Here is a 25,566-nt window from a genome sequence, read left to right on the forward strand (position 1 = left end):
TTCCAAAGATCCAGACAGAAGTCCTTTGTTTTTCTGTTGGAACAGAAGAACACCAGACACTTTCAAGCAGTGATGAGTGGACCCTCTCACCCGTGCATGTGTGGGTGGGTGCGTTTGTCCCATAAAGTGAAAGGGAGGTGAAACCTGATCATTTGGATTTTACAACTGTTTACACTTCACAGCTTACATTTTAAGAATTTATTAGGTGAGGATGTAAGTGTTTAAAACTCAAATATGTGATGTAAGGGTCCTGGGTAATGGATTAAGGGGGGGCTGTGGTGTGGTAAAGGGATGGACTCACAAATTTGCTGTACATTTCTCTCAAAGCCTGCCTGTGGAGTACTACAATTAGTTCATTGAGTTAATCGTGACCTTGTTATCTCGTGATATCCAGTGGTATTAAATTCTCTCTCAGTGAGGACCATCTGAAACAGGAACAGCAATGTTAAAAAAAGGACCTGAGAGGAAGTGTGAAGTTGAAGATGACAGGTAAAGTGGCGTCCATTTATTTCACCTCAACAGTGAGACTTGCGTGAAACCTGGTTGTGTCATGCCAGCTTGGGTCGGTGGTTTTTTTCCCCAGGTCTGTTTGAAGAGGAGCAGCTGAAAGGAATGTTTATCATTTCATGGGAGGACGTCCCAAATGGCAAGTCTAACGCTGCCTTTTCACAAAGGTCAAGGCAGTGGCAACACCTCCAAGTATTGCCCAGTCAGTCTGTCAATTTTAATGAACATCCTGACCTTAAACAATGAAAGCTGATCAGTCACCAAGTACATAATTTTCAAAGAAGCCTTCATATCTGTCTGCTGAAGGGGAATGAAACGCAGGCAAACTATTCATGTTCTGACAATAAATCAACTCAGCGAAACAATTCGTCTTCAAAGTTGCTCAGCCCCTCTAATCTGTGGAGAATAGAGCAAAATGTATCAAATATGACAAGCGCTGTCTCATTTGCAAGTATTCAGATGTAGGAAAATTAATGCCAACTACAAAGTCAGATTGTATTTCCCTCCTTTCACCCTATAAATGTGACATATTCCGGACTTGCAAAACAAGCTTACGCAGCAGTTGTTTTCTGCTCACAGTTATCTCGCTGAATTACTGAGCTGAAAAGCTTTGGGGATGAGCTGCTGTTAATCGTTTTCACAAGAGACACAAACACAATTCTATTCAGTGTTTGTCATTGTGTGTTCAAACAACTATGAAGCAAATATTCTTTCTTATAAAGAAAATAAACTTTTATCATGAGGCAGAAACTCGGCCCACTGGTCAGTGCCTGGTGAACTTCCTACTGCCGTGGAGAGTCACAAGTTGTTCGAACATGAATTCTGAACCCGCGAGGACAATATGGATCATGTGAAAGAATCCCCGAAGTGCAAAGAAGTACAAAATCGAACATTGATAATAAAAATGTGGGGTTCAAGTATCTTGGGCTCCAGTTTTCCAGTTAGAGAACTATTGTGCATGAGATCGGCAGGAGAATCAGAACAGCGGGGGCAGTTTTACATTCACTCTTCCGCATCATTGTGAGGGAAAACAAATTGAGCCAGAAGGCAAAGCTCTCGATCTATCCCCGTCTTCGCTCCTGCTCTCACCCTTGGACAAGAAATATGGGTCATACCACAAGAACGAGACCATGAATACAAGCAGCCGGAATGGGCTTCCTTAGGAGGGTGGCTGGTATCTCCCTTAGGATACGGTGAGAGGCTCAGTAGTCATTGAGGGACTAGAGTAGAGCTGCTACTACTTTCCATCAAAAGGAGCCAGCGGAGGTGGTTTGTCACTTGGATGCCCTCTGTCTGAGGGAGGTGTTCCAGGGAACGCCTTGGGATCCCCCAGTCAGAGCTGGTCGAAGGAAGTTCATGCTTCCCTGCTGGAGCTGCTACTCACCTGATAAACTGTGGAAGACGGATGGAAAGAACCTCGGGGCTTTTTGGTTGAAACCACCTGAAAACACACCAGTCAAAGGTCTTAAAAAGGTAGTTTTGAGATCACACACAAAGATGCAGGCCGACCTGAGTGATGATAATAATTCGAGAACTTTAGCTGTAGAGCACCTTTCAGGAAAAACTTGCACCTTAGAGTGCAAAATTGAAGAACATTAAAAACATGCTAAAAATTAAAGTTACGTTAAAAGAGAATAACAGACATCACCCACACATCTACTTCATGATAGCTGATAATGCAACTTAAAAAAAAGGCTGAATTCTGAAGAAAACAAAAACAAAAACAAAAAAAAAAACAACCAGGATAATTTGTGCTTTTATTATGACCCTCATGGCATTTGAAAAAATGTACTTTTCAGAATAATAGTGGAATAAAAGTGTTCAGCCGATGATGTGAAGAGCAGCAGCGAGCTGTTATCTGTTCAGGTTCGCAGCGCAAGCATGGCACAGCACTTCTGTACACATTCACACTACAAAGACGACGTTAAATATAGATGGAGTGAGATTTATATTTAATGAAGACGGAGCGGTGCACTGGGGTCGTCTACCGGACAACTAGTTCACATGCTCCATAAAATCTGTCAGTGTCACTCACTTACACACAGGATTGTCATCCTGGAGCATTCTGAATAGATCCACAGCTGATTTGAACAGCTCTGTCAGACGTTTTACACTAAAATGCCTCTCTGTGGAGCTAAAACTCTTCGTTAAATTATCTTCAAGGTCTGAGATAGTTCACTTTATCCGTGAAACTTTCTCCCATAGGACTTCAGTCATTTATTTGTTTTTCTTTTTTCTTTTTTTTTATATCCTCCAGGGAACACCGCTCCTGTCTCAGTCAGTTTGTCCTACTTCATTAAGGAATATTCTCACACCAAATGATCAGGCGTTTGAGTCTCATTATTTTGATTTAATTGGTCTTTCTCTCGCCTTCAGCAAATTACTGCTGATCTGATAAAAAAAAAAGAGCATTCTCTTCACTCCTCTTTGTCCGCTATTAACATCCTAATTACACTTGTAATGATGTTTGCTATGGAGAAATGTTCATTATAAGTATAACTGCCTGGAATTAGTGTCAGTAAAAATGACACTAAAGAAGGTGACATGACGTATGAGGCAACTGGTGGGAGATTGTCTGTGCGTTACGAGTTGCTTCAGGACTGGAACACAAAGTGATTGAAGAAGGGGTTAAAAAAGAGGACTAAAGTGTTGTTTAACTTGTCTTACAGGTCATGAGAGTATGAGTCAGCTTCAGTGACCTTTCTCTTTGACTCTGGAGAGGTTTTAAACAGAAAATTACCTTGTGATGTCTTCAAAGTTTTATTTTCAGGTCTATAACAGCAGCCAATGTTGAGGGAGGGAGTTTACAAGATGAGCGCATTAATCAGCCAGGGATGGTTTCATAATGTGCTGCACGGTGTTATGGGAAATATGGGAACCAGTGTTTTAGAGGACTGGTGCATATAACTGTCCATCACTGGGACTGTCTCACGCTCACCAGAGAAAGAGCTCCAGAGACGGAGACGGTTAAACAGCGTAACTCAGGGTTCTGTGAGCACAGCTGGCTACTGCAGAACATCTGACAAGAAAATATTGAAAGAAAACTCAAGACATACATTTTCCTTTACACGGATGATCATACTAAATTCCTCAGGGATGAGAGACGGAGGGGACGGTTCAATATTTTTATTCAGTAAACCAGTGCAGTATCGTTTATCGATTATTACATTTCCAGTAAAATCCCACTACCATGTAGCCATGCATTTCCTCATTTAATAATGAAATCCATCCATCCATCCATCCATTGGGTGGAGCCTATCCCAGCAGCTTTTGGGCGAGAGGCGGGGTTCACCCTGGACAGGTCACCAGTCCATGGCAGGGCCAACACATAGAGACAGACAACCATTGGCTCTCCCAGCCACACCTACAGTCAATTTAGAGTATCAATCAGCCTCGTCCCCTCTTGATGTCTTTGTACTGTGGGAGGAAGCTGGAGTACCAGAGAGAACCCACCCAGGAACAGGGAGAACATGGAGACTCACACAGAAAGACCCCGTGCCTGAGGCGCGACTTGAACCCGGAACTTTCTTGCTGTAAGGCGACAGTGCAGACCACTGCACCACTGTGCCGCCCTCAATAAAGAAATGTTCGGTTCAAATTCACAGGTCAACCACTAAAATTTTCTGGGGGCGGAGCTTTAATTAAATCAATTGATGTTACCATGCCCTCTGGACCTTCAAATATTAATGCAACTAACTGTTTCAAATGAAAAAAAAATACCCTTCACAGCATGAGTTTTTATCCCTTATTTTCTCTTGTGTGTCGTTTTGGACGGGGGGGGGGGGGGGCACTCCAGCCTACAAATGTATTGAAAAAGCACAAATGCTTGTGGCAAGCTTTGGAAAGACAAACATGTACCCTTCAGTTCTGTAATCAACAGATTCTGTTCTTGTCTCTTTAAGATAGAAGGGTTTATAGACATGAACTTAATGCAGCAGCATGGCTCTGAGGTAGCACGTCCGGCTGTCTAGCAACTGAAGGGTTGCTGGTTCGATTCTCTCTTCCCCCACTTCCCCCAGTGACCATGTCCAAGTATCCTTGAGCAAGATACTGAATCCCTAACTGCTCCTGATGGCCCTGTGATAGACTGGTGACCTGTCCAGGGTGAACCCCGCCTCTCACCTGATGTCAACTGGGATAGGCTCCAGCACCACCCCGCAACCCTTAACGGATAAGCGGAATAGAAAATGGATGGATGGACCTTAATGCAACTGAGTGGATCGGAGGCTCCCAATTTCAAATCTGAAATCTTGTCATTTCAAATGACCTGCCGCGCCATGGCATCCAGCTAATGAGAGTTCACCAAGTGAGAAACATTTAAAAATGTGTTAGCTTGTAGCAGTAGCTAGCAGTAGCATCATTTGGAGTAATGCTATTTCTTTAGCTTCCAACTCACCTCTAGAAAGCACATTTTGAAAATCGGTTTAAAAGTGTGACGCAGGTCAGAGAAATCCCCCTTTTACTCACCACAAAAGGAAAACAAATTCAAAATGTAAAAAGTGTGCAGACCCACACCGCCGGGACCATCAGAGTTGAGGTCATGTTGGGGGAATCCCTCTCCTGCCTGGGACTATCAGGCTGTGGGTTGTCATCACACCCCAGCTGCACACTCTGACTCTCCCCCAGTGGCTGGATGGGGTCACCTGGGGGTTAAGAGTGACATCCGCTCAAATTGCATCATTTTGCTGAGCATGCTCACAGGCTATTTGATATTTCACAGGTCAGCGCCTTTAATAACCACCGGCTCTGACGGAGAGACCCACCTGATATCTGTGACCTTTTGCAATTGGACTTGGTATTTCCCTCAAAATCCCACCAGAACTTTTTGTAAGTACTTCTGAAAAAAGTACTCCGAAGAGAACATGATTGATACAGCCACTGTGGGCTCTATTGAAATGAAAATATGTGATAGAATATCAAGGAAAACAAGCCGGATATCACCTCATCATCGAACAAAGGATGATTTCGTGAAACTCGGCCTCAGTTATCAGTTTAACAGTTTAGTTCTTCGATTATGTGCAGTGACAAACAGCAGACAATCAAATTCATCAACTTGCTGATGAGAGATCTAACAGTGAAAGTGTCCCATATTTCCACGATCAATATGCAAATGAGACTTTTGATTTTGCCGTGTATGAGTCGACGTCTGCCTTAAAACTTAGTAGGGTGCTATCATGTTGAAAAGCTTGTGAAAGGTAGAATAGAAGATTATACAGCTACATTTTTGGGGCAGCGGAGATGCATAGCAGTAGCAATAGAATCCTTTCTGATCCTCATATATTTGCTCATTCCAGTATTTACTTGTTTCATCTCCCACCCGAAAATAAAACGAAATCCTTATCCTCTGATTAATCGTGATCAATCAGATTTTGACCAACATGGATGACAAGAAATGCATTCATGGTTTGTCTTCTACTGCTAAACTCTAGTACTTGAAAGTACTACATGCTAGTGGTAGTTTTGTGCTCACTCATGATACACAATGTGCAGTCGTGCAAAACAAATGTACCGAGATAAGAGAAGGAATGAACACCCTTTTACCTTATCACAAGTCATTGGGGGGACGCGCACAGATGTGTTGCTGGGCTGCACAAACACTTGGATTTGTGCAAATACAGAGTAACAATAACCCTTCAGCACTCGTTCACGGTAGAGATTAAAGTTTGGTTGATGTAGTTATTAGTCCAACATTAATTAATTAATGACCATTCATATTAGGGTGGAGTCAGAGGACATTAACATTCATGGTTTAGCTCAAAAGTATGCAGAGGTTTCTTTCCCCATGTGTGGAAGCTGCGTGTGCTCTGAGAATCCTGATAGAACCCCTCACATGACCTTGTCTTCCTCTTGGAATCTCTGTCGGCTTGAGGCCGACTCATTGACAACACACTCCTGGACATGTTCTCAACTGAGCGAGGAAAACAAAATACAGAAAAAAGTTTCTGATCATAAATTGAGGATGCAGCAAAGATTAAATACATCTTACATTTCATCTGCTGCTCTACTGTCCTCCTTCCTTCTTCACAACACATCGACTGCCGCCCTTCTTCACCGGCCTTCTCCTTCTACAGCTCATTTTCTCTTCTGCTTCCCTCTTCTCCTCACTTTCTCTGTCATCCTTCTTCTGGCTTCCTCACTCCTCAAAGCTAAACTTCCTTTTCCATCATCCTCTCACCAATTTCCCCTCCTCCTGGCTCCTCATCTCATTTATCTGATGTTTCCTCTCCCCCATCTCATCTGGTTCTTCCTCTTCTCCCGCTCCACAGGATTTGCTCAGCCCTTCTCTGTTCCCTCTCTCACTTCTGATCTCTCACTCGGTATGGGGGACTGAAACTGCCATCATCAAAAATAAGTGACTTATATAAAAAAATAAAAAAATTAAATAATGAAGGGACAACTGACATATAAATGTAACAGTTAACTTGAAAATATAAATATGGACAGTAAAAGCAAAATATATACCTTAGATATGCTATGCTTTAACTGACTAAGAACAATATAATACAGCTCTTTACAGCAGCTACATGGTGCCTTTCATTTTAGGATGCAGTTTATGTCCATTACAAACTGATCAGAAGTACTTTTCTATTCATCAAAAATTGATTATTAAAGCGCTACACAACCCAAATATTGTACTATCATAAAGAGTATGTTTTTTCACCGCCATGACTACGTAATGCAGAATGAGCCAGCAACGTATATTTAGCTCGAAGCTAACAACAGAAAACTGTCCAAAGATGTCCCTTTAGAAACTCTCCAGCTCATCCTCCTGTATAATCCATGTCTTTTTTATCCAGCCGCAAAATCAGTCAATCACAATCACTTTGATTCGAGCTAAAAATGAGCTCACTATAACCCTTGTGGTTTGTTGCTCATTCATGGTAGCGACAAGCAGGACCAGCTGTCACATTCAGTGAGTTGTGTAGTGAGAGAAAGAGTGGATTACTGTGCTGGATAAAGAAAACATGGATTATACAGGATGATGTGCTTGAGAGTTTCTAAACTGAAATTTTTGGACAGTTTTCCTGTTGTTTGTAGTTGGTTGCCATGGGGTGTCATTAGTTTTTAATTAGCTTCAATCTTAATACATGTTGTGCTTTTTATGCATTCTGGAGTCAGAAAAAAAAGGGAGAGAAAAACACCTTCATGAGCTGAAGACACCGATTTTTGAGCACTTGAAATGCAAAATATACCTTTTTAAAAGAACGTTTTGAGCATGGCACTTCTTTTCATACATGCCATTTTTCCTTAAAGTAACATTATACTATGCTGCTCTAATTCCATATGGATCAAAGAGACCTCTTCATTTCTTCTTTGTGCTTTCTGTCTAAGTTAATAAGAAATGACCTTTGCTGTTAACACAGAGGTCAGTGTTTTCAATCCTTTCATGTTATATTTAAATTGGTACCTTTTTAATTACACTACGTACTCTTGGTCTGCTTCCTCATATCCTGAAGCGCTTTCTGATTAACAATCTGTCATAACTGGGAATGGTGGCATTTATCATGAAAAAAAAAACATAGAATTCCATTCAAGGCCATCTCTCTTTGAGGTCTCCTCAGCAGTGATGACAGCCTCATAATTAATAGAAGCTTGTTTAATATTTGTTGTATTCAGAATCCATTAACGTCACTGGTTTTATTTTGCAGTCCTAAAATAATACGTCTATCTCTCTGTTCGAGTCCAAGCACACGTGTGTGGATATAATTTAGCATGTTTTTGGACAGCAGCCTGAGAGCTTTGCCTCCACTGCTTATCTGAAATGACACATATATTTCTATGCCGGTTACATTCTGACATCAGTGACCCGCAGTGTGCTGCTGGACGCCGGTGGCTGCTGATGTAGATGGTGGCATGGGTGCTCTTCCGAGGTACATGCTTAGTTTTTGTCCACACCAGCTGCCTGCTGCTTGCACAACGGCAGGTTTTCCAGCCAGCGCCAGGGCTGGGGGCTCCGATCTGTGGAGATTATGGACGGATCGCTGCCAACAGTGAGAAAGAGGCTGCCAGGAGTGCAGAATGAATGTGTGAACAGCACACGGCTACAAGCACATCGAGAGAAAGTTTACTCAAGCACAGGGAAAAGTTTATTATTCATTTCTCTTCCTTCTCCTTACCCAAACTTTACTTTAACATGTCAGAGTTTTAAGCTCCACATGATTGGCTCTGGAGTTGCTTATCAGAGGGAAGAAAGGCAGCAGATAAAGGCACTGCAGAGTCGTGAAGGATAGCACCCACTCACCTTCCAGGAGAGCACTTTCTTCCCCTTCTCTTTGGAAACGGCAACAAAATGTGTGTTTACCTCAGTGCTCCTGCAACGGGATACACACTGGTGAAGGGAGTGCAGACTTCTGACACTCCTGCATGGCTTTTATCACTCTTGTCTTTCCCTGAGTCAACAATTCATGTTCTGCTAAATATTTGTGAGCTGTTCATTCCAGGCAAACAACTCCTACGCTGACGGAACAGGAGGGGATAATACACAATGGCACATGAAACTCAGAAGTTTGATTTGCAACTCAGGGCAGCACAGTGGTGCAGTGGTTAGCACTATGGCCTCACAGCAAGAAGGTTCCGGGTTCGAGCCCCAGCTCAGACACAGGGTCTTTCTGCGTGGAGTCTGCATGTTCTCCCTGTGCCCTAACCCTGGGTACTCTCCAGTACTCTGGCTCCCTCCCACAGTCCAAAAACATCAAAAGGGGACGAGGCTAATCAGATCCCATTCAGGGTGAACCCCGCCTCTCGCCCGAAGGCTCCTGGAATAGGCTCCAAACCCCTGGGACCCTTAACCGGGTAAGCGGAAGAAAACGGTGGCTGGATGGATTTACGACTCCAATTGAATAGTTTGAGAAAAGAAAAGATTCAAGGATTCTTCAGAGGTGCACATGGAAGAAAAAAGGGAAATGTGCATTTTTTACGACAGTACTTCAGGAAATCTACAAATCATTCATCGAAATGCGATGGAGTAGATTCATTAAAGGAAGTGTTGTGTGAAGGCGCATCTGACCCCCTTGTCTCTGCAGCTCTTCACCTTTATCTTCCCACCGCCATTACAGGCAATATCAGGGGGTGCGCTTCCTATTTTTAGTTTTTTGGACAACTTTAATTATGTCATTCATTCATATTTGTACAGTTTCATTGCTTGACAAAAGTCTCAAACCAGTCACGTCATGCTAGTTTCAATTTTGGCTGGACTTTAAGATATGTACTTGCAACACTCAGGGACAGAAGTAGGCTTTGGCTCCTGGCTTCTTTGTCTGTCTCCCACTCAGTGATCATTGGCTGAGGCCAACAAAGGGCAGAGCCAACCTGCACAATGGTAAATGTGTAGAAACCATCCATCTTTATGATCAGCCTGACAGTGCTGTCAGTCACTAAAAGTCACTTTGTTAGTTTGAAGAAAAGATAAAGTTTGGGGTTTATAGGAAAATATATCAGTAACAACATGAAAAAATCTCATTCTTTGTGAAATTAATGGAACTAAATGATGTTAAATGGCACATGGAAAACACTAAATGCATTGGGATAGCAAGTAGCAATGACTTAAGAAATGTTGTGCTATTCATACAACGTTTGGTAATAACAGCCTGAGGAAAAACAAGGAAAAGCACTTAAATTATCTTCAGAATTCCTAACCTGGCAGAATAATTTTACAAAGCAGTCAACCATCCAAGAATCTGTGAGGTAGGCCAGATGCTATCACATAAGCCCTCCAAACAAAGCCAACCTTTCAGTGATGGTGCAGTTTTGAAAGACTGTATGGTGGAGGCAGCAAGCGTGCTTAGACACCGGAATAAATAAATGTTGTCTTAACACCCTGTTATGTGGAGGTGGCACTATGTTCTCATAGTACACACAACACCACAAAGCCAACAGAAAGTCTATGTTAGCCAGCATGGGGTTGCCATGTTTCCACCTCACTGTATTAATATTTTAAGAGTAATTCATTTGTTGTACAAAAAAAAGAAGAATCAAAAAGAAAAGAAAATGCACATAAAATCACTTTAAAGATGAATTTGGTTTCTTTAGCCGCACTTTTCTCCAATGTTATAACTGCGGTGCCCAGACCTGCTACCCAGGTTCCCTGGGGTTAAAGTTAATGGAATTTATCGGTTACGAGTCTTTAAGGTCTGTGGTTCGCAATACAGCTTAACATTTTGTTCTGCAGCATAAAAAATATTATCAGCATAAATATTAAATACTGTATTCATTTGTATTTAAGTGGGAGGTTGCTTGTAAGCAGTTAAACAAGACTCGTGAGATGATGGTGGACATAATGTGTCATCACACCAAAAGCAGAAGAAGCATGAAGCTTGCTGAGGGGACACAGAAGCCATGCATCCGAGATGTAGTTTGTTTGTAGCATTATGTTAGCTGTGTTAGCATTTATGCTTCAAAACCATCTAGTATTGTTGATTAGGGGCAATTACCTTGCTTAACCAAAATCTGAACCTTTGTTTGCCATAGGGTTTATTTTCAGCAATTAACCAAAACTGCTAACTGATGCTAACTTCTGGATTGGCCTGCACTCTCATTTACTTCAGACCAAAATGACAGGTGCAAATCCTCCTCCGGACCATGTTGTGCTCCTGAAAAATCAGGACTCCCTTCACTGAATGTAGGAAGTGACAAAAAACAGGTACGATATGTGTTGAACATGAGTACTGGTAGCTAGAGAGGAGAGAGGAGGGTGCGTGTTCCTGGGGGAGCGCTTCCCTGACAGAGAGAAAAGGAGAAGCTGATAATAATCGCACCATAACGTTAAAAAGTGCAGATAAAAGAGCATTAATAATCCCTATCCCTACCGGCTAGTTTATCTTTTTGCAGTTTTAATTCATGTCACATTGTGTAATGTCATAATTAAAAGCCACTAATATGCTGCTCTGGTTGTCTGCCTGACTGTGATTGACAGACTGAGTGATTTTCTTTCATGGATTCCAGATCTAGAGATTTTCCTTTGTGGATTATCTGTCCAGTTGATGAAGGACCTGCCCGGCTCCTTGTTAGTTGCTTACAATTGTTCATTTAAAACAGGGTGAAACATGCAACGACTACACAACACGTGTGTGAGAGCCCATTTAGCCTTCAGGAATAACAGCAGCAGAGGTGGTGTTCAGAAAGAGGACACACACTGTCCTGCCACACACACTGTGGTGGAGTAGAGCAGAACTGAGGGCAGAGCAACTGTCAGAAAGTGGAGGGGGATGATTTTGAAGGGATCTTATCTTACAAGGTGAATTGAAAATGTGATGAAGAAAATGGGAAATAGTGTTTGGGGAAAATGGAGACGAGATAAATGATTAAATGTGCCAGGCTGGGGACAACAAAGAAAGCTGAAGAAGAAAAAATAAATGAGTGGTAGATGAATGTAAGTTTAGAATAAATTAAAATTGAATTAGCAAATACTACATTAACTGATAATGTTTCATAGGCTTTTTAATATTTTTTTGGCTCCATATTAGTGGCAATTTAGCTGTATGATTTATGCATGTGTTCCCCATCCTGCTGTTCGTTTTATTTCCCTTTCAGCTTTTCTACACTGCTCCGATCCAGCGCAGGCAGCCTCTGGTGGGAAAATAACTAAGGTGGAATTTCCCATTTGCTCTCTGTATATGAAGAACGGTCAATAGGTGGTTTTACCCACAACCTCAGAGGTGCCCCCAAATCCCTGGTCTGTTTTTAGCACACGGATCTCCACGTGTTCCTGACCCTATCATGTCAGTTGCATCACTAACAAAACTCCAGAGGCTTCGCTGCAGCACGAAGTCCAGCCTACAGCATACGGAGCCCCAGACCGGCCATGCAGAGAATTTACTTTTCATATCTTGTGGCCACAAATTATGAAATCCCCGGGAGCAAGTTTCTATCCTCAATTTAGGGATACACAATATCAGAGTTTTTGCTGATATCAGTCATGCCAGTCTGTTTACAACTGAGGACCGATATTTATGACTGGTGATATAAATGGAATGAAAAACTACTTTTTTTTTTAAGTTCATGAATTATGTATTTACAGCATGGTTTACTACATGATGAAGGACATGCAAAGACGATGAGGCTTGAACCAAATCAGGTTCATAATTGACATCAGACCAATACCCATTTATCTAAAAAAATACCAATATTTGCTGATACTGATAATGTACAGATATTATCATGCATTCATATTTAAATGGTGGGACGTTATGGCCTGAAAATGACTACATTGAGGAAACAAGTACTTACTTGTGGCCGCAAATTGATTGAATAGAGAGAAAAAATCCTATCTTGCAGCCTGGAAATAACTAAATTGAGGGATCAGGTTAAATACTAAATCTCAAAGGAAACCAAAAAAAAAAAAAAATCTCTTTATGGGCTCTCCAGGGTTCTGTACCATAATAATCTCGTCACTGGAATCGCTGTTCCTCCTTGTGGCATGAATAATGAATGGAAATCATTTCTGCTTGTTCTTTGTCTGCCAGCTTTGTGATGGGGAAGATATACAAAGTGACTATTTCTCCAAAGCCTGCTCTCTAAGATTTAAATCCCAATCGGTGCAGTAGCAACTCTGAGTGAAGGAAACTGGTTGCTGGTTCACCTCAGACAGAGTGAGCAGAGCAAAAGAAGAGAGGGTCGAGGGAGGTGACCGAGTCATAAGACGACTGGTTTTCTAGCCAGCAGTCAACATTCAGGGAGAGAACAAGGTGAACAAAAAGAAGCAGGTTTGTCTTTTGCACGTAAGTTAGGACTTATGAAAAAGGCATCATGTCTGGGAGATATTTTTTAAAAATTTTACACTTAAGTTACAGCTACATTGTGGCGAAAATCCTCCTATAATGCAGAGAGAGGTTTAAGTAAAGAAACTTGCCTCTGTGTTGTCAAGGTTGAATGGAGAACAGGAGCTGTGAGTGAGATACATGACAAATGTTCTCTGTGAGGGCCAGCGTTTGAATGTCAGCTCTTGTGTCTGACGCTCTCTTCCTTGAAGGTATTTCCTCAATACTGTGTTTGTCAGGCATGCTGCTATGATGCTGTTCAGGTTCTAGTCTGAAAGACCTGATGGTAGCAGGGGATACATGTCATATATTTTCATATCCTTCCGTTCTCCTCTCGTCCTGTAGTACTCTCTGCACCACACAGCTGTTATAGGAATCACTTGTTTTACAATGAAACATCACCTCCAACTTTAGTTGCATTTCTGTTTGTTTCACACATGAGCTACTTTAATATTTTCCTCTCACTATCTCCCACTAACATTAACACACACACACACACACACACATAAACACTCCTCTTAATATACTGAAAGAGAGACGGACAGACTCAGTCTGTTGAGGTTCCATTATTTCTGCCATGCTTCACTGTCCTCAGCTCTCACGTGTGCGTTTCACTGACAGCGCCGTGCTCCTCCGTAGAAACCCCTGCAAAAGTACAGTATCTCACCATCTCAGTGTGGCCATTTTCCTAAGTCCTTGTCAATGATGTTTACCGGGCTCTGTTTTAGAGCAAAGATGGCGCAGTTGCCCCAGGTGAAGACATGGAAAGATGCAAGCATGCGTTTTTGTGTGTGTAAATGTGAATGCATGCATATTACTTTACCTTGGAGTGAAATCTTCAGAGTGTGTGTGTGTGTGTGTGTGTGTGTGTGTGTGTGTGTGTGTGTGTGTGTGTGTGCGCGCGCACTTCAGCTGGTGTTTTCATAAGAGAGCAGCTGAGTGTCGATTCCACAGATAAACTCCTTGACAGCTTGTACATTATGACTCTCCTCACCCAGATATGCTTGGCTGATGGTAACACTGATTATTAAAACTGTTGGATGGTTCGCTGCCTTTGCTGCAACTTAATCTCCTCGTGCCTTTTTCTGTCACATCTTATGTAATATCGATAATGGAGCGATATAAATATATGTGTCCTAAAAGTATCTATATCAGTCTTAATTTCAAATAAGATCAATTTGCTGATGGAAGCCAGTGCAAATTAAATGAAGCAATATGACAAAAGTGGATGTGCTTTAGCTTCATTATTGTCACAGCAACGTTGATGTCACTGAGGAGAAGAGTGGAGCTCACCCCTTAGAGTTATTCGTGATTATACAACAAAATAAAAGCTACAAAAAGTATTTATATAATGTAGAGGAACAACCTTATAACAATAAATTTCTTCTCCGTTAGTCGTAGCACTTCTGAAGACCCTGTGTTTCCCTGCTGATGACACAATCTTTCATGTATCAGCCAAAACTTCATGCCTTGTAGTTCTAGTTCAAAGTCAAAATATATAAAATACATTCATGTGAAGGGGCTGCACGGTGGTGCAGTGGTCAGCACTGACTCACAGCAAGAAGGTTCCAGGTTCAAACCCCGGCTGGAGCACGGGATCTTTCTGTGTGGAGTCTCCATGTTCTCCCTGTTCCTGCCGGGTTCTCTCTGGTTCTCCAGCTTCCTCCACAGTCCAAAGACATCAAGAGGGGACCAGGCTAATCCAGACTCTAAACTGACCGTAGGCGTGGCTGTGAGAGCCAGTGGTTGTCTGTCTATACGTGTCTTTTCATAAAACATTTCACTGCAAATCTTTATGCAGTTCTAGTTGGTGTGTCTGAATCATGCTCACTTGCCAAGTAAGTAGTTGTGAGACAGTAAACACGATGCCTCCCAGTGGCATGTCCTGATGTTGCCAGATGTGATCTCTCAACCTTTAGGGTTGTTCTGTATGCAGTTAAACTGTTTTCACCTGGATAGTTCTGCTGTATCTGGCAACACTCACGAGCGGTGTTTACATCATATGAGCTCTCCCAGCAGATGAAGCGTTCAGTTCATCTTTCACCAAAAATGTGCACTCTTCAGTTAGGGACACTCTTAGCCGTCCAAGCTCACACTCGACAATATGGATCTAAATCAACACAATAAAATATAGGTCCCTAATTAATCCCCTCACTCTTCCTCGTCACTAGGCTGCCAGTCCCTCTCACTCATATCCATTTACTTCTACAGCAAGTAACAATTTAGCAATCTACGAAGTCAATCTAGTCCTTGTCAGGTCAGTCGCTAGCTTGAGCTCATATTTGCGGAGACTATAGTTTGTCATAAACGATATGAAACTACAAACACCAAACTGCAATTGTGTTCATAGTAGATTCATTTTCTCCCCATGCAAAATGTTTGCTGATCCACAAAAACCAACGTTCTTTGACAGACTAACATCTTAGCATGCAAGGAAGAATGAAGAAATGTGAACATGCTATTCTTTTACTGTCAGTGTCAATAAGTGCTGCTCCTTCAGTAATGAGCGAGAGAGAGGGGGCGAGAGAGAGAGAGAGAGAGAGAGTGAAGGGACATTCGGTCAATAAGCAGGTCAGTTGTAAATATTGAAGTCTATGGCCTTCAGTGTTTTTTCCTGCTTTTAATTGTGCAGTTATCATTCTGTAAACTGTGCCAACCCACACAAACTCTGCTTGTTACACACATGGACGCACAGCAGCACAAACATGCAAACAATTACAAGTAAAACCTCCCAACATGGAAGATTATTATTGTGAACATCTTGTCTGCCTCTCCACGGGAGCTTTGCTGTATTCCTGCTGCTCCTGGAAATGGTCTGCTGCTGCCCTCCACATGCAGCACATATGATTAGTGCTTAACAAAGCATGATAACAGGACACTGCACATTAATGCACAACGCACAGCAGCTTAACTCCGGTGATGATTTACACATCAGACAGGATTAGCGTGTGATTTTATTGTTGAAATAATGTTTCGACAGAGAAGCTGTTTTTAGCGGTTGTAACGGGTTCATGTAGGTGCCAATGTCTCTTCATGCAGGAGATTGTGGGAGATTTAACCTGCAAATCCAATACTTGTCACCACAAACTTGAGAGGACAGAAGAACACGGAGACGAGAGGAAACTCTCCAGGGGTGACAAAGTGTTCAGCAGTGAGCTTCTGGAATATTCTTTTTTCTGTTTGAAACTTGCCAGTTACGCCACCTGCATGGCGATACACCAAGGTACAGGCTCCCATCACTCCTGAAGGGAATGTGACTTGACACGCTGATCGGCTTTGTTTATGTTGTACCACAAAACTTCTACGATGAATGTAGATTATTCTTTGTTTACTGAACGGATTGGAAAGATTCAGAGGCAACTGCACCATACGCCACTTAAACTGAGCACTTCAGCTCACTTAACTAGGGCCTTGCATGCCGGTGGATTGGTAGGACAATGGCGCAGTAGGAGGAAGTCCACTACACAGAAGTACCAAATCAAACCCAGAAGCTGTGTGCTGAGTACACACATGTACTGCATACGTCTCTGAGAGAAGTGAAAGCAGAACAGTAGGGAGGGAGATGCTCAGCCGAGACTTTGCTTGGTAAATGAAGGTTAATAAGATTTGCAGCTTGCTGAAATCTGATCTCCTCTACTTTGTCATTAAGCTGTCACATCTTTTGTCTCAACGACAGTTCTATTTCGCTCCCATCCTGCTCACCCCCAATTCCCTGGATTCTTTCCAGAGAGGGGAACAGAACTGGCGATGTTATCCCCCTTGAGTCTGTTCCTGGGACAAAAGACTGCAACAATTCAGACAATTGCTGAGGAAATGTCTTTGACGCATTCAGGCGTCTCTACCTCTGACCCCGAAGCGTTGCTTTGAATGGTTCGGTTCACTGGTGCTGAGAATGTTTTTCAAGCGCATCAGTCAACGAGTGTTCACAGTCTTCAGGCTTGATATGGCTGTAGGGTTGTCTGCTAAGAAACCTGTCTCTCTAGCTTTCTGTGTGTGTGTGTGTGTGTGTGTGTGTGTGTGTGTGTGTGTGTGTGTGTGTGTGTGTGTGTGTGAGACAGAGAGAGACAGAAAGAGCGAGAGAGACTTTCTTTCTAAGGACAGACAATTGAGTTGTTACTGCTTTGGTTCGTCTCTGACAACCACCTGATGATTTCCACCTGAAGCCCTGCAGAATATTGATTCAGTGTTTTGCTGTCCCTCATGTGCTAGCAAGCATTCACAGTTTTTGTTCGGCAGCAAGACAACGTCCAGCAACACCTCCCCAGCATCCCCTGATTCCATTTAAATGTTTGTCTCTGTCTTTCAATCATTCACTGTTCACACACTTCATTGTGTCTCTCTTTCCCTCTGGTTGTCAAATCAAGAAATTGAAGGTCTGCACCTTAATAACAACTGACCATCCACTGTGACTGACCTCTGAAGAATCTTATTATTTTTGAAAATAATTACAAGAGAAAATTTAGAGAAATGGGGTGATAGATGTATTATGTGTGTATGTGGATTATATTTTATAACCGTCATTTTCTACAACGGCACAATTTACCGTTTCCATCATATCTCCTTCCCATCAGCTCAATCCATTCAGATCCTTGTGTACCGTGCTCGTCTGCTCACTGTGTGCATATAAACGAAGGAGCGAATGCGCACCAACCCGGTCTTAAAAGAAAGTAAAATACTCCATCTGTCTTGAGTGTTCTGCCTATTTTCAATTTCAATCTGCAACCTGTTTCCATTTCTGTTCTGACAAGCAGTTTTTGAGCTTTTGGCTGGACTTCCTGTCTGTCTGAATAGTTAGCAACTGAGAGATCAGCAAGAGACATGAGGGCAGATTCAAGTCAGGATGATACGTCCGACCCTGTGAGGCCGATGATTCTCAGCGTGACCACGCGGGCGTACGGTGTTCACGGGGGAGCACTCAGATCTGAGAGGGAAATGAAGGTTGCTGGCTCCCTCTCTGCCTCCCTGAGAACCCCTAACATCTTGCATGGAAGCCCCATCTATCAGTGTGTGAGCGGGGCAATGTGAGTGCCGTAGAGAAGAACAATTTAAGTTATTCTTCTGATTTCAGAATACACCAATCCAGCCTTTGGTTTTGAGTGTGTGTGTGTGTGTGTGTGGGGGGGGGGGGGGAGGGGTTCCCTCTAGTCATCAACAACCTTATTTTTATGAGACATTTTGAGTTAACCACTAAATAGTGTCCTTTTATGTTCAATGAAAAAATTCCAACATTATATGTCTTCTAAGGTTTATTATAACGACAGAAAATCCTGTCTCTTCATTCGTAAAATAAAGCTTCCAATCAACGTTTTATGTTGCTCGGGGTGATGCTCTAGCACAGGCTGGCAGTGCAGCTCTTTGGTAGAAGGCAGAAACCAGATGACCTCAGATCAGCCACGATCTGTTAACACAGCATCACATGTGGTTGTGTGACGTGTTCAAACGATAAACCAGCCCATTCAGAAGCACATCTGTTTATCTCCTAGCACGTTTCTCATGGAGCATAGATCTTTATTTACAGACCCTAAAGTTCCCCTGTGAGCAAAAACATGCTGACAAAAACGTTGTGGTGGCGAACACACAGTGGAGTCAAGTCATGGGTCTTCACACTTGGAAGCCTCTTTGTATAGGACACTTCACACTTACCTGAAACTCCTGACGTGTGTACAGAAAAGCAATGAAGAAAAAAAACAGAGGATATTTTTCCTGTCAGCTGCGGCGATACACTGAATCCAAGGATGAATTCTGGTCTTGTGAGGTCTTGCAGACTTTCAGTTTGAATTTTACTCGTGGATCATAGCAGCTGATTATTGATATCAGCTGTGATTGACCAAAAACATGTTATTTATTGAGCAATGAGCAAATTTGAGCCATTAGTACTTAATTGTGGCGCTCATATGAATGGCTAGGGGTCAGCTCCACAGGAGGGCTGACAGGCAATCAGTATTCCAGTGATAACAGGCTGCATTATAAACACAGTCGGGGTTTTTTTTTGGTTTAAAAAAATAGTAGTGCCTCTCCATGCGACTCAGCACCTTTTCCTATTTTAAGAACATTTAATGTACTTGTAATTGTAAAGTCCAAAAACCCCCCCTCCATAATAATCATGGAAATAAAACAACAGCTGTCTCAAACACATTCATTAAAAACACGATGAAGCTCATTTCTGGAGGATTTGTTGCCGGGCTGTGACTCCTCGACTTTCGACTGGTTGGAGCGGATTCTGTGCTGAATGTTTATTATTTCCTGATTCATTTTGAAACTTCTGTCCTCCTCTGGTTCACCACAGCAGAGGGTAGAGTGTGTACAGCGCTGTCCAAATGCATTGAGAGAGTTATTACACGCTGTTCTTTCATAGGTCACTAAAAGGTGAACGGCTGTTCTGGTCCAGACCTAAAATCCGTAGCTTATTGAGAATTATTCTGTTTTGACAGAGTGTTTCTGGAACAGGTTTTATAGCCCTGACAACAGTTAAGTGAGCCAGGAAAGTCAGTGTTGCACACATTTGAATTGCTCTCACCTGATGCTAATCAGCCACTCGAATCTCCGACTCTGTCTCCGAGTGAAACTACGAGCACATTTAGGTTGAGACTGGGAAGATGCGAAATGGATTTTTAAAAGCGAGGGTACAGAGAAACTGCCACACTTTTTATTATTTTGCAAAATTAGCTTTTTATTTCAGGGCGCACATTTCAAAAGCTCTCTTTTGTGTTTAAGGTTTAAATGCAACCTTTGTTTTATACTAATGAGAAAAGAACACTTTGAATGAGTAGGACAGCAGTTCAAAAACTGACATTAAATATCAGTGATATCTCATTGACTTGTACTCCGTTTGATTTTTTTCCAGTCAGATTTATTTTAAGACAGTTCTGGATCTTTTGTCTGAGGAATTTTTCTCTCACCCGAGCAGCAACGTGATCTCGTAATGAAAGAAAAGTAGAATATACAACCGATGGTCACTAACGAGGCACTCTGATATAAACCTTCATGCCTCACGCCGACAGACGACGGACGAGAGGAGAGCGAGCCGCAGGAAACCTGTACTCAACGAAAGCATTAGATTCATTTTGAAGATGAGCTCTCTCCCTATACAGTCCTCGACAGAGAGCTCCCTGGGTAGTGAGCAGGGATGAGAGAACGAGTGGGTAATTTCAGACACTGTTTTCCTTCATTTTTGCTGCTCTTCTTCATGGCCTCAGGTGTGTAGTTATTGATGAATTCTCCAAGTATTTATAGTTTTGTTCTCTCTCCTTCAGTCTATTGAGTTTCTGTGATTAACCTATTACACTTAGTTGGATTTCGTTTTCAGGTTTTTTGACTTGTTTGGAAGTTTTTTCTTTTCCCTTTTCACTAATGCGTACAAATACAAATGGTCCGTATAGAAATGGAACCTTCAAAGTATTACAATGCTGCATTTTACCCATCACACACACACACACACACACACACACACACACACACACACACACACACACACACACACACACACACACACACACACCTGCCATGCAAGGTGCCAATAGACCAAGGTGCCAATAATAACTTGCTTACTAAGCCCCCCCCCCCCAAGGTAAAATGCATGACGGCCCCTCCAGAGTCGTGGTCCTGATCATCATCAGTGCACCTCCACATGAACACACTGTGGCAGAGCCGCTGCTCATTACTGAGCTGGGTAATCGTACCGAGCACTGTGTCTCTCAGGGGCCTCAGGAGCACATCTGAATCAGAGAAATATCTTTGCAATCTGACTGAAAGCTCATTCCCGCTGAAGGAGCTCTAGCAGCATGATCTGACTGAAAAAAAGATAGAGAGAGAGGCTACTGAAAAAAAGGTATCATCTTCACTTCCGTCAAAACACTGTGAAGTAGACCGCAGCTCCAAAAGGGAGTTTAGCCACAGTTGTGAGTGGGTGCTCTGTCCCCACCCAGAGAAATATTTAAAGATCCTGCGCACATGAATGCAACTGTCAGACAAGAAAAAGAGCTAAAGTGAATCCAGCACTGTAATATTCTATTTAAAGGCAAATTTACTTGTGATGATGGATTCATGTGGGGTTTCTTTCCAGGGACTCGGCTGGCTAACAGGCTCATTCCCACTCTTCAATTATTCAAGTGCGCGAGTTCAGGAACATCCACATGTTTTTGCACTCGTCATATTTTATTTCATAGTAGTTATTGGGGGGAGACTAAATTATTTACTGAGCCGAATCCCCGGACAGTTTAGAATGGTTTGTTGCTGTTGGCAGCCATGGCTGATTGGTTAACACCCTCTTGTTTCACCCCTGCACAAAACACACACATACATACACACACACACTGTATATATACAGTGCCATGCTGCAGGGTGTGATATTGTATTCTTTTTCATCACTGCAGAATAAATATTGCTTGACATGAATCACGTAATGTCGTGGTAATATTTAGTCTGTTTGTTTACCCGTTCGATTCATCTTTAGTTAACTTTATCTACAATAACTTCTGGCTGCTTCTCAACTGACGTTCATTTTCTCTCTTTAGATCAACGGACTATGGCTCCACCTACGAGAGGATGAATGACAAAGTCGGAGCCAAGACGGTTCTGAGTTACCTCTACGTCTGTCCAACCAACAAGAGGAAGGTGAGGCCTTCATCTGCAGTGACTGAGCATACAGACGATTTCAGCGACAGGCACCCCTGCTGTCATGTTGATAAATTAAGCCCAGTTTTCAAAGCACAAGAACAAATTCAATCACACTTGCAGAATTATTCCAGCTACTTCCATCTGGATGTTTTTTTTGTTGTCTTTACCCTCATATCATCGTTAAATCAGGAGCTCTGCCTCGAAGAAACTAAAAGACATGCAAATCTCTACTCTCAGGGGCAAGTTCACCAAAGGATCGCAGCAGTTTTGCCTCTTCCACATTGTGCACAAATAACACGAAAGGGACCCGTGTAATTGACAAAGCCACTGCAAAGGTGAAATGCAGCACTAACTGCTTCTTAGTGCTCTGCTGCTTGTATTCAAATGAAGTAAAGTGCGTACACTCAGAGCAAAACCTGTCCTCTCTCTATGCAAATGAGCTTCATTCCAAGAAAAGTCCATAGTGGAGAAGTGAGTTTCATCTGGGAGGTGGTAGTCAACTATATTCATCAAAAAGAATTCAAGGTACATTTTCAGGAACTAAAGCTGACTAACATAGTTACTGTTTTCCTGTCTCAAAGGTAATGCTAAATGTGACTAAATACAAGACAGGAGGGGGATGATCAGAACTAACAGGGACATTTGATGCTGGGCTAAAGACTAAAGAAGACTAAAGATGAAATGAGAAAATGTCTGAGCACTAAATTGTACACACAAACCTGTAAACCAAGAAAATGGATTGGCAAATCTCTTTTTCAGTTTTTCTCAACTGATGACAGGGAGTCTGCGGTCAAACTCCATCAGTATACTTACAATGCAGATTTTTCAAATTAAAGGTGTTCCAGTAGATCATAGGTTGAAAAACACCTTCTTGTCCAGGCTTTTAATTTGTAATGTGCAGCATATTCATTCGGAATGACTTAACCATCAAAGCAGTAACACTGTGTGGCAGCTGTCGTTATGTTGGAGAGCAGAAGTAGAGGGGATGGCGTTCCTGCGGTCTGCTGATGGGACCGGCGGCCACCAGCGTTCATTAGAGACTTGGACATCATTTTGTTGCCTTGAGTCAAGTTAGGGAACATGAAAAAGAAAACTGTTCATAAATCTTTTCTTCCTGGGGGAAGACGCTTGTGGCAAACAACAAAGTGATATTTGGGGCCACAAAAATAAAGTAAGTGCAGAAGTTGGAGCTGCCACCTGCCATTTCCTTTCACTTTACTTCTGACATTTTATGAATTTGGTAATTGATCAGAGTATGTTTTCCATTTGGTTTTCCACCATCTGCCTCAATTTACTGTTAATATATTTGATGGGGGAAAAAAAAATCTCTCCCTGTTAAAATTACATCCAGAGATGAATCAGGCTAAATTTAATATCGCAGGTAAGTGAACTGGTGGAAGATTATGCTCAGGAATTCAACCTCTCTACTGGTCCAGATGGTGATTCACAACTCCCAGTATCAGGCTGTAAATCGGATTTGTCCTGGAGAGGTGAACTCCACCTGTCTGCTGCTCTGAGCGCAGTCTGATAGACAAGTGGAATGAAATTTACGAGGACGGAGGGTTTTGCAGCTCAGTGACAGCTGAAGTCTCGTCTTGATCTGAAAGCCCCGCAACCTTGTCTGGATCAGCGTCTCATGAGTGTCTGCAGATAACAAGAATATCACCTAAAGAAGCGACCGTTAGCGTCCCATCGCTAATTACAACCGAATGTGCGACATGTTAAACTGATCTGTTCCTTTGGTGTCAGAGTTCATTAGAGGCAACTGGCTGCAGTTCCAAGTGGGGCTGGGGACCTGTCATCCTTGAACCATTACTGGTGCCTATACCAGCACTGAACCCAACAGTACTTAGTTTTGAAAATTTCGTTTTTGATACTTATCCTTCCACCCCCCCCCCCCAAAAAAAAAATCCAACTGTAAACAGTAATTAAACAGAAATCATTCAACAACGCATCGCATATCTGAATTCAGTGTATTTGGCTGTGTGCTGTTTATGCTGAGGTGGTCTAAATAAATCACAAAGCTTACTTGATGCACCCACTGCTCTCCATGTCGCACTGATACACTCAGTAGCCACTGGCTAGCTGAGTACTGCCTGCAACGAAAAAACTGCACACACGGACTGGACAGCAAGAGAACATTTTTGGATGTGCATGGTCGAAAAGCTTGAACTTTAGTGGTGACTGTGGCAGGAAGTAGTCAGTGACAGGCTGTACATATTCAGAGCTATCAATCCATGGAGTGTTTTACATCGAGAAGTGACATCATGTAGGTCGACTTACCCGGCCTCTGTTGCTCGTCACTGTACTTATCCAACACAAAACCAACTGAGGAGCATTAAGATCTGGGACTCCACATTCATCCCAGGCAAACGCCTGTGCAAGTCCATGAACGTTGGGGACTGAATGTAATAGATATTTTAAAGTTCCGCAGTACCAAACGGGAAATCATTTGATACGCCGGTACTTGGTGGTACTGATGTAATTCCGTCAGTACCAATAAAAGTACAGAAGATAGTACCCAACCCTGGTAACACAGTTTTGGAGCATAAAATAAGAGATTCAACAGCTCAAATGTACAAATATGACACGTTAAATTTTAAGTGCTATTTTTATCCCACAATGAATTTAGGTATGTGTCATATGAAAAACAAAGTATATGTCACACGTGGTTTTTATGATGATCAGTGATTTTGCAGCTTTATGCGCATTCACAAATACAACCCCAATGACTCGCTAACTGGGTCTAACGAGCTGCTAGACTTTGTTTTTCTGTATTTTTGGTCATTAACTCTATCCCAGCCATAGCTAAGATTTTCAGGCCATCAATCAAATTAGTTTTATTCTTGAAAACACTTCCTTTACAAACATGCATATTTTCCTTCATCTTTTATGCATAAGTGTCTTTTTTTTTTTTTTTAAGAAATCGCCCTTTATTCAAGTGGTGCTTGTAAAAAAATCGATGAATGGATTTCTAAATGATCATAAAAGCTTTCTTCTTTCTTTTCAGTCAATGTTTTGATTTGGTTTGTTTCATAATCATAGTGCTAAATATCATTGGGGGATAGTGAAAATGTTCAAAAATGCTGGCGGTAGTAGTAACTTCTTTGTAAAATGCTGGAGGGTAAAGAGTTCACACACAGGAAGTCATTTGTGAGGCAGTAGCCTGACAGCTTCGGTAAGTTGTGCTTGAAAGAAAAGGGAAGACTTGATTGATTTCATGGCTCATCTGCACTTGAATGATTTACACACCTCCAGACAACAGAGGCATGATGAAAGAACATTTTTAAATGGAGGGAAATTTAGTGAACTCATATCCTTCAACAATGTCTGTGATTATTTAGTCTTGCTGGAAAAGACACGTGAAAATGTAATGTCACACAAAGAAAATGCAGCGTCTAAACTGATTCACTTTGTTTCGTATGCTTGAGTTTGAATGAGGTATTTTTCTCTTTGTTATGTGAACTTATTTTTCTGGAAGAGAATACACATGTAAGAACAAGTGCACCGATTCAGAGACCCACGAAAAAGTCACAAGAACCCTGTGAGGAAGCTGAGAGTAGTCCTGCGATGGTTGAAAATGGGGGAGACCAGGGATAGCCACGACACCTACGACTCACTGCACTTTTTGCGTTAAAGCTCTGAATGTTGGCACAAAGTCACCTTTGTCTCCAGCTCTGTCACATTG

General features: G+C 42.2%; 1 protein-coding gene and 1 long non-coding RNA gene across 2 annotated transcripts in view; one reads left to right on the forward strand and one right to left on the reverse strand.

The window, feature by feature from the left end:
* sorcs3a (sortilin related VPS10 domain containing receptor 3a) overlaps positions 1 to 25,566 on the forward strand; it is a 246,077-nt gene that overhangs the window by 110,994 nt on the left and 109,517 nt on the right. Inside the window, exon 3 of the mRNA XM_086210510.1 lies at positions 21,776 to 21,875. Within this exon, the coding sequence (XP_086066636.1) occupies positions 21,776 to 21,875 (100 nt within the window). The remainder of the gene's footprint in view (positions 1 to 21,775; positions 21,876 to 25,566) is intronic.
* On the reverse strand, positions 275 to 6,892 carry LOC147256863 (uncharacterized). The gene is made up of 3 exons (XR_015117521.1): positions 6,494 to 6,892; positions 4,975 to 5,150; positions 275 to 1,948 (listed from the first exon to the last, which is right to left on the reverse strand). It is a non-coding gene; the product is annotated as an uncharacterized LOC147256863 (long non-coding RNA).

This window comes from Aulostomus chinensis, chromosome 8 (assembly GCF_037954235.1).
Source record: "Aulostomus chinensis isolate RoL2024-O1b breed Wild chromosome 8, RoL_Achi_v1.0, whole genome shotgun sequence".
In the NCBI taxonomy this organism is placed as follows: Eukaryota; Metazoa; Chordata; class Actinopteri; order Syngnathiformes; family Aulostomidae; genus Aulostomus; species Aulostomus chinensis.